General features: G+C 36.6%; 1 protein-coding gene across 1 annotated transcript; it reads right to left on the bottom strand.

The window, feature by feature from the left end:
* Window positions 1-8,198: 8,198 nt before the first annotated feature.
* Window positions 8,199-11,555, bottom strand: LOC149205953 (uncharacterized). Its single transcript, XM_089397545.1, has one exon. The coding sequence runs from the start codon at window positions 11,553-11,555 to the stop codon at window positions 8,199-8,201; it is 3,357 nt and encodes a 1,118-aa protein (XP_089253671.1).
* Between the last annotated feature and the right edge of the window lie 2,750 nt (window positions 11,556-14,305).

Genomic DNA, 14,305 nt, shown 5'->3' with positions numbered 1-14,305 from the left:
ACAAACACTATCTTCGAGGCCTAACTAGACAAGCTCTTCTTTAATCAAGATAATTATGCTGGGAGGCTTTCCATGTGATACCACACTACCTCTACAGGGTACATAACCCATCCAAATGTTTACAAGGTATGTCCTTTTAGGACTATTCTTATCTTGGATATCCAATCTTGAGTTTTCAAAGAATATTGGTCCTCTTCGACCCCTCTTCTCATGGATACCTGTCACATCCTTAAAGAGTATCAATCCCTTTCCTTTATTGGATGTTTTATCCTCAAGGAAACCACAAATGCTTATCCAATACCCTGTCATTCTCTCTTCATCACCTGACTAGGAGAATGTACATGTGATGTCCAACATCACTCCCTCTCAACCAGAGAGGGCATCATTATTCTCCTTTAATATTGAGAATAAAACCTTGCTTCTATATAAGGAGACTCCTTTACTCCCTTTCAAATTAAGAGGAGATATAGACTTCCTTTCTATTTGGGAAGCTATCATCACAAGCCTTACAACTTGTCTTCATAAGAGTATCAACTACCAGTTCTTCATAGTTGCCTGGATTCCTCTTTCCTTTGCATTATCGATCTTTCTTTATTTCAAGCTATCATGGAGCCACCTTCTCTCTTCAATCTTGTGACAGGTTCCAAGAAAATATTCTTTCTTATCACTTTCTTCTTTGATACAAGGGCATTACATTGAGCCTTCCTAAACTTCAATTTGATCATAACTTCTTCTTTAAATTCATCTTCCTTTGATCTCCAAGTTATCTTCTCACACTGCTACCTTTTACTCCCAAGATGTCCATATCTTTACTTCACAGTTTTCAGGTACCAGATATCAAGATTCCCTCAATATCCTTAATCCATACAATTGAACTTGCCTCAACTTCCATAATATATTCCTGCAACATTCTTCCAGGTAGAAAAATAATATGTTAACCAGATAACCAACAATAATGAAAATCAAACTTACATCATCATGATGATATTCTCATTCCATCAACATCCTCTTGGTCCATCTCCATATAAATCTTCCTTCATGCATCAGAGTGCTCAAGAATTGAACTTGATTACCAAGTTACAACTTTTATTCTAGAGACTATACTAGATGTTAAGATGATTATTTTACACATTCTAGAGAAACTATTAATCTTTATACATCCTTAAGTAAGTCAAATCTTATTATTTTCAAGCATCATATATCCATATACCTAAGCATATTTTATGACCAAATTTTTCTCCACAAGATTCTATACATATGAATCTTATCCAAATTTTTTATATCCAACATGCATTCCTATGCTTTCATCCGATCATCTAGCTATCCATATATAGCCTGCATCTCAATCCATTGCATTCTTCCATCCCTTTACTAGTATTGATTCCACATTACATGAAATGTCTACTAACCTTTGTCATAATGCTTCTTCCAAGAACCTTTCATAATTATGGTTCTTCCAGGATCATGATGATCCACCTAAGCAAGATGACTTCTTCTAACATAATGTTAGATAATTATTGGATGATCAATATGAAAAATGGTATATCTATCCATTTATCTAGATGATCTCTACAAAGAAAATTAATCATGTAAAATCTAGAGATGCTACTATCGTATGGTTCTTTCCATGATGCTATGCAAAACATATTATCCTGAAAGAAATATTAGTCTTCATAAAGAACCTGACAATTAGTGAACCTTATTTAGTAGTAAAAATCCTTCACTTATTCCTTCTTTTCCTTCATCTCAAGTTCTCCCATCACTTTGGCTACATGATCTTCACTCCTTTATTTTCTCTTGTTGTTTTTTTGGTTTGGAAAGTCCCTTTTAAAGTGTCCAAACTCATTGCACTTGAAGCATTGAACCATGGACATGTCTTTCTTCTTGGACTTACAGAAATTTCCCTTTTTCAGCTTCTTGACTTAGGCTACAAAGGCTTGAGATTTCTCATCTGATCCAATATCATCCTTGACCTTGATCATTGATCCTTCTAATATGAACTACACCCAAAACTCATCAAATGGAGTTGAATCCTCCTTGGAGTAGATGCTTGTTCAAAATGCTCCATTCTAGTGGCAATGCATTTAGTATACAGATGATTACTTAAGAATTAATAATTTGTTCCCTAAGTCCTTGCAGATGGTCTCTTAGTTGAGAGAATCTCATGAGAAAGGATGCCACATCCTCATCCTTTGATTTCTTCATTCTATACAACTTGTTCCTCAACAACATATTTTGTCCTATTGTACTTACTGAGTACAAATTCACTAGCTTGTCATACATAGCCTTAGAAGTCTTCAAATTTGTAATGAATGAAACAAGAAAATATTTAATGGATTCCATTATGATCCTTTGTGCCCTTACTTCCCCTTTCTTGTATTTTTCTAGTTCTTGTGTTTTATCTTTCTCAGGTTCAGTAATTTCCCCAGTAACATATTTCATTACTTCTTGTTCTGTGAGTATCAAGTCAATTCTTTTCTTCCATGCTAAATAGTTTGATGCCCCATTGAGCTTATTTCTCTCCTTGCAGAAAGAATCCATGTGACTTGAAGATTCAAACATGGTGTAATAATATGATACTTACTTGAGACCAAGATTCTCCTTAATGCCTTCAAGATCTTTGAAGCGTCCTTGATAATAGCTTCCAGAGTCCCTTGATGCTTCCTTCAATGATGCCATCCAAATAGAGATCAACACTCTTCTTGAAGTCTTTTTCCTAGATCTTCCTTAGATGTGAGCTTGATGTAGAATTAATCACCTTTAATGTAGAAACCCTCCTTCCTTGAGTCCTTTCTCAAATGATCCCTTTTGACAATCAATTTCTTCTTCTTGAAGAGCTTCCTTTTTCCTTCCCCTTGACAAGTGACTAGTGTCCTTTTAGCTACTTTCCTTGTTCACCTTAGCTATGATATCATGTTGGAAAATGGATAGTGGAAACTATAATCTTATTTTCCTTTGCCTTGATATTTTCATGTGAATCTTATTTATCTTCTTTATTTTCTTTAAATAGATCTTTTCATCAAACAATATCAAGAGCAGTAATAACAACAATAGAGGACACAAATATTAGGCTCTCAGCTAGGGAAAAAACCCTCCAAGGGGAAAACCCAGAAACTCTTCTCTTCTTAGAATCTACTTCAAATGAGATACAAGGACCCAAACCCTATACCAAGTCCTTCTCCTAGTACCAATTCAACCCTCCCTTCCTCAAGCCCTTCCTTGATCTGCACCAATTAACTTCAATACTGCAACTTCGACCTGCCAGCTTTAATACTACAACTCGTCCTGCAACTTTGACCCTGCAATTTCAGTCTTTCAACTTCCTTAGAAACCCTAATCCAACCTTCTCCTGAGACCTTCCTAGAGCAAGACAACTCTTCCCAAGGTCAATGAGGTCTAGATAGAGTATTCTCTCTTTCAGCTACAAGTTACTACATTTCGTCCTCTTGCATCTCAGACCTGCAACTTCGACCTTCTTCTGTAGCACAATAAACCCTAGATATTCACACATGTGAGAGAGATAGAGCCCAAAAATAAGAAATTTCATCCTTCTTCCTTATCCAAGACCTTTGCTCTTCTTTTCTGCTTCTCCGAGATTCAAATCGAACCTTTTCTTGATAGATCGAACTTGTGTGAGTGAGTGTGTCTCAAATGAGGTTGAACTGCTTCTTTATATATACTTCTCAAGGGGTTAAATTCCCTCCTTTAAGCCGAGTTGAAGTTCTCAGGGTCGACTTGTATTGTTGGAGCTTCTAGGACTTCCTATACAAAAAATAAGTCTTTTTAGAAATATATTTTTCCAAGAAGGGTCTTATAAACATGATGTTAAATCCTTTGATTCAAGGCAATAAATCCTAATACCTAACAAACCCTAGAAGCACGAAGAACATGCTTTTACCTAGAATACCATCAATAATGAGCATGAAACCCATGCCTTGATAATAATAACTTTTTCTTTTCTTCTTGTTTGTTACATAGGATACATATAGAAATGAGTATAATAATTATGAAGATTGAAACTAGTTAAATTTTCAATAGATTTTAGGTTCTACCTAGCGTCATGAACGAAGCATATATTTAGTTAGTGAAGTGTATATACTAATGGTGTAGTTAATATTGACGATAAATGATTGAAATAGAAGAAATAAAAACTAATGATATTTTAAACTGAAATGAGAACAAAAAGTTAAGATAAATACTTAGGTAAATGGAACTTTTCCCTTTCCTCAATAATATTGTGGAATATTAATTTGCATATATAAATTTAGATTAGCATGTGCAAATTCCTACTTCTTCCTAGCTAAGTACTAGGACTAATTATACATGTAATATCCTAAATTGAACAAGTGAAGTATTAGTAAATAAATGATATTCTTTTCTTTAACTTTGTAAACATTTCATTTTGAAATCAAAGTAATACTCTAAATATAAATAATCAAGAACTAAAAGATGAAGAGGAGGTATCGATCTAGACTAGAGAAGAAAATATAAGAACATCAAACAAAAATCCAAACCAAGGACAAGCACTAATGTAACAAGGGAGCTTTTTATTCATCTAAAGTTTCGTAAGTTAGTGCAAATCTAAAGGATATGGAAATATGCTATATTTTTTCACTTAGCTATGGTTTTTATTCCTCTAAAGTAAGCTATGGTTCTAGAACATTTCTCTAAAAGTGCATTACAATACAATAACAACCACCTAAGAGCTAAAAACAACCCTATAGGAATACTACTTAGACTATGAGAAAACCATAAATGAGAAAAGTAATTTGTCCCAAGAAAAATGTAGAAAACTATAACTAAAGTTAGATTAGAAGTGCAAAAAAAGGGATGAAAACTATGCTAAATGACTACAAGCACACTCCCAAAAAAGTGTTGTTGGAGCAATGTTTTGGGTAACAAGTTTTTAGGATTTGTACAGAGGAGCACTACACAAAAGGTAAGCACGGATGAAGTTCATCTAGTGTTAGCACACAAAATACGAAGAAGGAAATCCATTGGGCTTATTTTGTATGTTTTAGCCCATAGTAATTTTTACTATCCATAGTAATATTTTACTACTAAAAGGTTTTTGGTCAGGTTTCGCCCAAATGTAAATTTATAAATAGATCAATGTCGTGAAGTGAAAGAGATGCCCCATACTTCCAATATATATTTTTGGTAGTCTTGCATTTTGATGAGAATTCATATAGGAAGTTGAGCTGTGATGGAAGCAGTTGTAACATAAAAGTCGCAGTGTTAATGGAAAGATTTGTTTTAGCTTACTCTATGTACTTTGCACTTTATGGGATTGATTTTCTATGTTTCTTATTAATGTTTTTTTAAATATTAAAATTAGAGCAATCTAAAGTGTTTTACACCATTTCTTAACACAATTTTTGAAAGTAACAGTGAGAATCTTAGATGCAAGACTTTCATGAAGCATGTTATGTGAAATATAGTTATGTACAAAATTGAGATACATGGTCATATGCAATATTTTCTCCTCATCATCAATCTTCTTCTCTGGTAAGAGATTGACTATTTTCAATGGAGTGACACTCATCCAAAGACACACCTCCAAATAGGGGTTTAGGAAGGGGCCATCTAAAGTAGAAATTTAAAATGCAAATCTAAGGGTTTTCTTGTCAATCTACCCTCCTTGTAGTGTCAAAAATGTTGATGCTTGGAAATGACCAAGCCAACATTGGCAATATCACCTAGTAAGGGCCTAGTTAGACCTTTTTCCATTTGGGATGATGATTTTGACTGGTATGTGGGGGTAGTTGCCACCTAAGGTTTTTCTCCAAAAGAGGGACCTTATAGTATAGAAAGTATAGCATTTTCTCTTTTATAGTGCATTGTAAGTTATTATGTTCCACCAAAACAAGGTTGTTTATAATAGAATGTTAACAAAAAATATATAATTATGTACAAGATATACTAGGTAGACAACAATAATTTGTTAAGAGAGTATCTCTTTAATTTTTTTTAAATATATAAAAATCATTGAAAACATAGAAAGATAAAAATAAGTAATACATTTTATTATGACAATGCACATGTTGAGTCATTAAAATCTATATTTCGTATTGCTTATCATTGTACTTCTCTTAATCAATTTATATTATAAAGTTGTTCTCTTAATCAATTTATATTATAAAGTTGTTAAGGAAAAAGACTAACCCAATTCAAAAATATTGTATATAAATTTCAAAACTATATTTAGACGAGTTTCTTTTGGAAATATTGTGGTCAAAGATTTTTTATTTTGATATGGAAAATAAGTAGAATAGTAAAACTATATTTGCTTGATTTGTTTCTAGATAAATTGCAATTAAATGTTTCTAATTTATATAAGGAAAGGAAATGTAGTAGAATAGTAAAATTAATGTTTTCTTTCTTATGAAGCAAAGACTCTTTTTGTTGAAATTTCAATGATACATTTAACTTTTTGAAATGTATTAAAACTCCAAAAAATTTAATTCCTATGAATCACATATTGAACTAAAATTTGTATTAATTTAAGAACAAATAATTTCGACAAATAATAATTAAATTTATCTATTTTTAACTTATTCATAAATAATATATCCTTAAAAAATAAAAAATAATTTAAATTACAAAATAATAAATTTATTATTTTAATAATTTAAAATTGTTGCACTCATAAACATTATATAATATAATATCAAATTGAGTTAATCAATATTAAAATTAAAAATAATAATACTTATATATAATTTAAATTAAAACTTAATTATAAACCACGAATGAATCTAAACTAATAATAAAAATAATGTGAAACAAAATCTGACTTGAAAATAAATTTCCTATTAATAATACAAAACTAAATTTACAATATTTATAATTTATTTTAAATATTGTAAATTTATTATTATTATTATTATTATTATTTTTAACAAGATCGGGTACTTATATATTATAAAAACTATGAGGAGCCAAGTCCTGTTACATATGTAAGGAGAAATCCAAAAAGGGTTCGCAGACCCTGACTCCTTGTTGGAAGACTTGAGAAGAACAGATTGAAAAAGAAAACGGCTATATTGTCGTACATACAGACCTGCAAGAAGACAAAATTTACAAGACATAAGACAGATTGCTAAAGCTGGTTAACAGAGTCATCAATCTGAGGTTCTTTCTTTACACTAGCTCTCGTTGAGGTCTCGGCTTGCATACTCTGAGTGATAGATTTGATGTGAGCGATTGCTTCCTCCATGTGGTTACATTTTTCCTTTAAACTTTCTATCTCTGCTTTCTGTTTTTCCAACTTCTTTCTCTTTGATCTGTTGTCTGCTTGATATTCCTCTTTGAGTTCATTGAAATGCTTAACGAATCTTGCTATCATAAAACAATGGGCTTTACATAACGTGCAACTGCTATTTGTGATCACTCGATCCAGAGGATTCTCAGCTTGATCTCTGTTTTCCGGATTCGCGGCCATATCAAGAATGCTTTTGGGGGAGAGGATGCAATAAAGGAGCAGGGAGAAGAATCTGGGGGAGTAAAGAGGGAGAGGGAGACAGGAAGAATATGAGGAGAATAACTGGAGGCGGGCACAGACCAGAGAAGAGACCACACAGATGTATAACGACCGAGCACTGTGTTTTACCAAATTAAAGGACCTCTGGTTAGCAAAGAACAGAAACAGAGCCTGGAGATTACAGAAGTTACCCCTGGAGACTTTTGAAGGCGGCCTCTCGACTATGCTGGACTGATGGCGACCACGCTTGCTACAGGACTCCTGGTGCTGGTTACCAAAGACTGGACCTTTGCTCTTCTGCGAATTAAAGAGTGAGATTCTGATATGCGCATAGAGGGAGAGGTTCGGAGATATATAAAGCGGAGAGGTAGGCTGAGCAAGCAGAAAAGACGAAATATACTCAAAGATCTGGCCGGGCTTGGGATCATACTTAGGATCTTTGATGCAGTCTATGGGGATTTTGAAAGGACTCCTACCTAATTTCTGCTTGAGAGAGTCACGAGAGGCCTGAGGGGTCAAGGTCCCATAATCGATCCAGGTTGATTGAGTGGCAAGCGAGGAGAAGGAAGGAACGAAGTCCGAGATGTGGCAGACTGCGTGCGGCTTGTCTAATTTTGGACAGAGAGCACAAGAGGAGATATGATGACTGATGAGACTTGAGTTCGAAGACATACTGATATGACTAATCAGAGGATTTGAAAGGCAGCTAAGCCAACTACGGGATTGATTTTTCATAGATGGAGTCATTTTCCCGAACTTGACCATTCTGTCTGTTGGAGGCCTTGGTGGCATAGGAATCCGCTTCTGTATTGTTGTCTCTTAGGACATGTTTGAAAGTCGTGTCCCCCATATTTCTGATGTTGTCCACAATCCTGAGCTTTATATTATTGAGGGCCGCTTTTTTGAATTCTGCCCCCGAAACCAAGGCTGCAATAACGATGGCCGAGTCTCCCAGGATGATTGGATTCCTAATTCTCAACCGTTTCAGGATGATGGTACCTAGGAGAAGGCTGTAAGCTTCTGCCATATTATTTGACATTTGGCCCAATCCCCATTCATAGATTACAAGAATTTTGCCTTGATGGTCCTTTATAATACCCCCTGCTCCAGCTTTCCCCGGATTGTTTTTAGAGGCTCCGTCAAAATGCAGAGTGGGACGATTCTGGTCTAGAATCCATTGACTTACTTCTTCCTTGGTGCCTCTGAGCTTCCAGTGAATCCTTCTCGTGTATGCTTTGGGTTGAGATTGATGGTTATTAATATAACTGATGCAGAATTTGTTGTACCAATCAGTCTCTTCTTTGTGCCAGCTTGATTGATCTGGGGGAGCGACGGAATTAGCACTTATTGTTTCAGAGATGAGCGCTATAGTTTTTGCCAGTATGCGGGCTGGGTTTGGCTTCTTGTTATTGAAAATACAATTATTCCTAGCTAGCCAGATTTGCCAACTGAGAGTAGCTGGGATGCATTTCCACAAGCGGATGATGTTGTTTTTGCCTTTCTTAGGAAAAGGATAACATTTCACCCAATTTTTTTGGAGAGAGGAGAGCTGGTCAAAAGTCTCTCCAATTTCCATTGGTCTGGTAATCTGAGTCCAGCAGCTTTGGGCGAGAGGACAGAGGAAGAAAAGATGATGACTACTTTCCTCCTCAGCACGACAGAAGCAGCATATTGAGGGGCCCGAAATCCCTCTTTTCCTAAGATTCTCAGCTGTGAGAATCTTGCCTTTAAGAAGAGTCCAATTGAAGTGTTTGATCTTTGGTAGGCACTCTGATTTCCAAACAGTTGTGTAGAGGTTCCATTTGACTGTTGAAGTGGATGCCTGAAGAAATTTGTATCCCTCTTTGACAGTAAATTTTCCTCCGCTGGGATCCCAGATGTACCTATCTTCAGCCCCTATGTTGGTGGGGGCGGAGCCTGTGAGAGAGACCTTAAGATTGGACCAATGATCTCTGAGTTCATTGGGAATTTGGAGGTCCTTCCAATCTTGCCAGATGTTGTGGTCCCATATTGAGATATCATACAAGGAGGTTAAATTTTTAGCTTCCATCCAAATTTGCAGAGGTCTGAGGTCTTGAAGGAGGTTTCTTGGTTTGGCACCCATGATTCTATCAGTCCAGATGTTTATATCCTTACCGTTTCCAGGCACTTTGGAAATGTTGTCTCTGAATTGAGGGAGAACTTTTTTGATGAGCTTCCAGACAGGAGTGCAAGATCTTTCAGCTATTGTTTCGGAGAGGAGATTAGAATTCGATCCATTGAGATATTTTCTTTTCAAGACCTCCACCCACCAAGAGCCTTTGCCAATGAGGATTCTCCAGATCAGCTTGAAACCCATAGCACGGTTGGAGAGGCTCGGGATTTTAATGGCTAGGCCTCCCTTTTCGTATGGAAGAATTACTTGATCCCATTTGACAAGGCTGAATTTTTTAGACTCTTGCTTTCCTCCCTGCCAGAGGAAGCTTCTCATAATTAGTTCCATATGCTTATGAATACTGGCAGGAGCCAAAGTAACCGCATATTGATAGATGGGGAGAGCAGAGAGGATAGCCTTTATAAGGGTCGATCTACCAGCCAAATTTAGCCAAGACACTCCCCAGCTTTGAAGGAGACCTCTCATCTTTTCTATATGTTTGGCCCAAATCTCAGCCTTGACTGTTTCTTTGGCTAAAGGCAGGCCCAGATAAGAGAAGTAACTCCAATTCCTTTGCACTGGGATGTCCAATATCAAGGATATTCTTTGCCTGATTTGGTCAGAGACATTCCAAGTATATATCTTGCATTTTTTGTTATTCAGCATCCCTCCTGAGGCTGCTAGGAAGGCATCCAAGACTTTCTTGAATCTTTTTGCCATTAGACTTGAGGCTCCCCCAATGAGTAGGGTGTCATCCGCAAAGAGCGAATGGTTAATTTCTTTAGTCCCTCTCTCTATACCAATTCCAGTGATCTCTTTTTGCTTGCGAAGATTTTCTAAGTGAATGCTCAAGGTTTCCGCCATTATGATGTATAAGAAGGGAGAGAGAGGGCAGCCTTGCCTCAGTCCCCTGGTGCTTCTAAAGTAACTGCTTGGACGACCATTGATCAGGGGAGCAGTCCAGGGATTGGAGATACACCCAATGATGATGCTTATAAAATTTTTTGAGATCCCGAATTTTTTGAGGACTGCTGTTAGAAAGTGGTGATCAACTCTGTCAAAAGCGTTTGCCATGTCTAGTTTGATTATCATGCCTCGTTCTTTCCTGCTGATGCTGCTGTGGATTGCTTCTTGTATCAGGATGACGTTATCTGTGATTTGCCTATGAGGAACAAATCCCCCTTGATTCTCTGAGATTAGATGAGGAAGGAGCTTTTTGAGCCTATTGGCTAATATTTTGGTGACGATCTTGTAAGAGACATTACAAAGGGAGATTGGCCGAAAGCGGTCAAAAGAAAGGGGGTTAACGTCCTTAGGGATGAGAGCGAGGTGTGAGGATTTGGTGTTTTCTCCCATCTTGTAATTTTTGAAGACATTTTTTACCATCCGCACAAAGTCTTTTTTAATTGTATCCCAATGATTTCGGAAGAAGGCGACCGTGAAACCATCAGGGCCCGGGGCCTTATCCTGCTGCATACTGAAGGTTGCCAATCTAATTTCCTCTTCTGAGATGTCCTGGTCCAGATCTCTATTTTGAGAGTCTGTGATTTTACTCTCGACAACGCTGAGAAAATCAGAGCTGTCCGACTGCTGGGGGGCTGCAGTAAGAAGAGATTTAAAATGATTGAAAGCTGCCTCTTTAATTCCTTCTTGATCACTGATCTCTTTTCCTTCTGCCACTATTTTGTCTATCTGATTTCCGGCGCGCCTGAGCTTTATGTTATTGTGGAAGAAAGAGGTATTTTTGTCTCCAGCCCTCAGCCACAGGCACCTCGATTTCTGCCTTTGTTCCTCTTCCTCAGCTCTATTTTGTCTGTATAGTTCCCTGTACATTTCATTTTCGTGGATTATATCTTCACTTGTGTATTGGCTGTTCTCTTTTTCCTGATTCCACTGCTCCATCTGCGTGTAAAGATCTGCTTTTTTTCTGTTTTCCATAGCTGCATTTTCCTTTGCCCACTGTTTGATGACTGCCCTTAAAGATTTTAATTTGGTTTCCCAGATGTAATGGGGCGATCCAAATACTTCCTTGGCCCACTGTTTTTGTATGAGGATGCGGAAATCTTCTTTAAAATCCCAGATTTTATTGTATTTGAAGGGGAGAGGCCCCAAGTTTCTCCCTTTATCCAAATTCATCACCACAGGTTTGTGATCAGAAGCCGAAGCTTGAATAATTTTGCTCTTAATTGATGAGAAGCTTGCTGCGATTCTTTCCTGAACGAGAAATCTATCTAACCTCTCTTTGATATTGTGGCTGCCGGTGTAGAGCCTCTATTCTACACCTACTTGTCTACCATTTTCCTCAGTTTTTCCTTATCTTTCCTTCACTTTTGCCTCATTTTCACCATAAAACCACCCAGATCATTACATTAGGTGTCATTAAGCATGATCAAGCAAGTTTTGCTAATGAATGACTATTTGTTTAGATTTTGACTTACTTGCAGGAATCCCGCAGCTATCTGACGATCTTGCAGCTATCTGAAGATCCTGCAGCCTTTTTGTTAAACGCAATGTTCCACGTGTCGGTCTGCTAGATGAGCCACATGGGCACTTAGGTATCAACGTGCTCGAGGTTCCTGTCCCATTTTTCCAGCCATCCATGTCATCTTTACCCATGGTCAAAGCTGGTCAAGTTACGGTCAACTCAAGGCTGTTTAACGGTGATTGTGAGCTGCTTGGTCACGTCATCTTAAACGGTGACTTGTCCACGTTCTACAGGTGGCAGGGGACATGATCCAACATGGGATTCATTACCCATGACGACAGAAGCATTAAACTCATCCACGCAGCCGTATGATGTGTCAAGGGACCATAAATACGCATGACTGTTTGTTGTTTTTCAGTTAATTAGCTGTACGAGTAGGCTATCTTAGAAACCTCTATAAATAGCTGCGTCTGCGTACGCTCATCAGACTTTTATTAGTTCTAATTTCTGAACTTGTGTTAAATTTAAGAGCGTTGTGAACTCTGTTTTTTAGTGCTATCCTAGCACTCTGTTTTGTACACTTTTTGCAAATGGAGGAATAGACATAGCACTGTTTTGAAGTTTCCAGATCTTTGAGTTTTCTTGTGGCTGAATGAATAGAGGGCCCCTGCTCATCTCAGCCTCTGTAAAGTATTTTATGTGCAGTATTTCTTTATTTTCTTATTCATTTCCTTAAGCATGTATAGTTTCATTTACTTGTTTTCCTTTCTTTCAAGCTGATCAGTGTTATTTCTTTGCAGGTTTCTTTTAGCCCGGGATTTATTTTTATGTGTGTGTGTTTGCTTTACAAACTAATGGTATTTGAAGTTGACAAATTCAAGTGCTGCTTTTGTTTTTATAGCTGATTTTTAATCTTATTTCTCAAAGAGCTGCTAACACATGAATGATCTTCATCATAAACTGTTATCTTTTAAGATCAGAATATCACTAACCTGCAGTCAGTTTTGAGTGCTTTTTGGACTATTCTTTCACTACTTTCTAACCATACTTTGCATAGTACATATGGCTGAAGTAGAGAGTTAGAAAGAGCAAAATATTACTACTAGTCTTTAAAGTAGAGTTTTGATTTTAAGTGCTTCTTAGACTATTCTTTCACTACTTTCTAATCATACTTTGCATAGTACATATGGCTGAAGTAGAGAATTAGAAAGAGCAAACCATCATCATTAGTCTTTCAAGCAGATTTTTCTCACTTTTCTAATTCAACTTAAGCTACTTTCTATCCGTGCTTTACACAGTACATGTGCTTTGAAGCATCGAGTTAGAGAGAGATAATCTTTATTTTTGGGTTTTAAAAGTGACTTTCTTTTCTTTTATTAGCAGCAGCTTGAACGGTGTCTAGTGCCATTGGAAGTGGTCATTTGCTTTCAATTTTATTTCAAGTCATTTCAGTTCACTTATTCCTTTCAAGCATTTCCTTTCAAGCAAGTAGTTAGAGATCACTAAACACACACTTTCACTCATTTAGGATTCACTCTACACACACACCATCACTCACTTGTTTATAAATTATCACTTCATCTTAGGAACATAATTAACCACAACAACACCCCCAACGATAAGAAAAACTCTAAGAGGTTACTTAAGTACATATAGTACACCTTCGCTTCATCAGCTTACGAGCCCCGGGTTGACAATAAATACTAGCAATTTAGATAACACTAAATTGACTAAACATTTTGGCGCCGTTGCCGGGGAAGTGAAATTAAGTAGCCATATTCTTAGAAAAAAAAAAATATAAAGTTTCAAGGAAAGAAGTTAATAGCCTATCTAAGTATGCTCTCCTCTTGCACTTTGAAGTGATCTGGAGGATCAGAAAGGAGAAAGTTATTGATTTAATAGTTTCTTGAGTATGCTCTCTTCTTGCACCTAGAGTGAACTGGAAGATCAAAAAAAGAACTATTTAACTTGACTTGAAGATAAAATAAAAAATGACATGCATAGAGCTAGAGATTATAGGGGAAGGTTTTTAGCTAGAGCTCGAAGTTCAATTTTTACAAGTCCATCTGCTTCAAGAGATAGACAAGAGACACCTCCCTTATCTCCAACCGAAACTCCTAGTCCTGAAATTCAAGAGCCAAGAGTTGACTCTCCTATACCTTCTATTGAGTTTGAACTAGGAAGAGACTCTTCTCTTTCTCCTACAAGAAAACCAATTGTAATTGAGGAAATAGACTCACCTAAGGAGGAAGGAGAAATCTCT

The sequence above is a fragment of the Pinus tabuliformis genome, chromosome 1_2 (genome assembly GCF_031772625.1).
Source record: "Pinus tabuliformis cultivar Carrire ecotype Pingquan chromosome 1_2, CPIR1, whole genome shotgun sequence".
Classification (NCBI taxonomy): domain Eukaryota; kingdom Viridiplantae; phylum Streptophyta; class Pinopsida; order Pinales; family Pinaceae; genus Pinus; species Pinus tabuliformis.
Note: the sequence above shows the minus strand (reverse complement) of the source record. Positions and strands in the feature narration are given on the sequence as shown.

Bases quoted from the DNA above. Each gene is read 5' to 3' on its own strand.
- LOC149205953 (XM_089397545.1), bottom strand. From the start codon at position 11,555: ATGGAAAACAGAAAAAAAGCAGATCTTTACACGCAGATGGAGCAGTGG.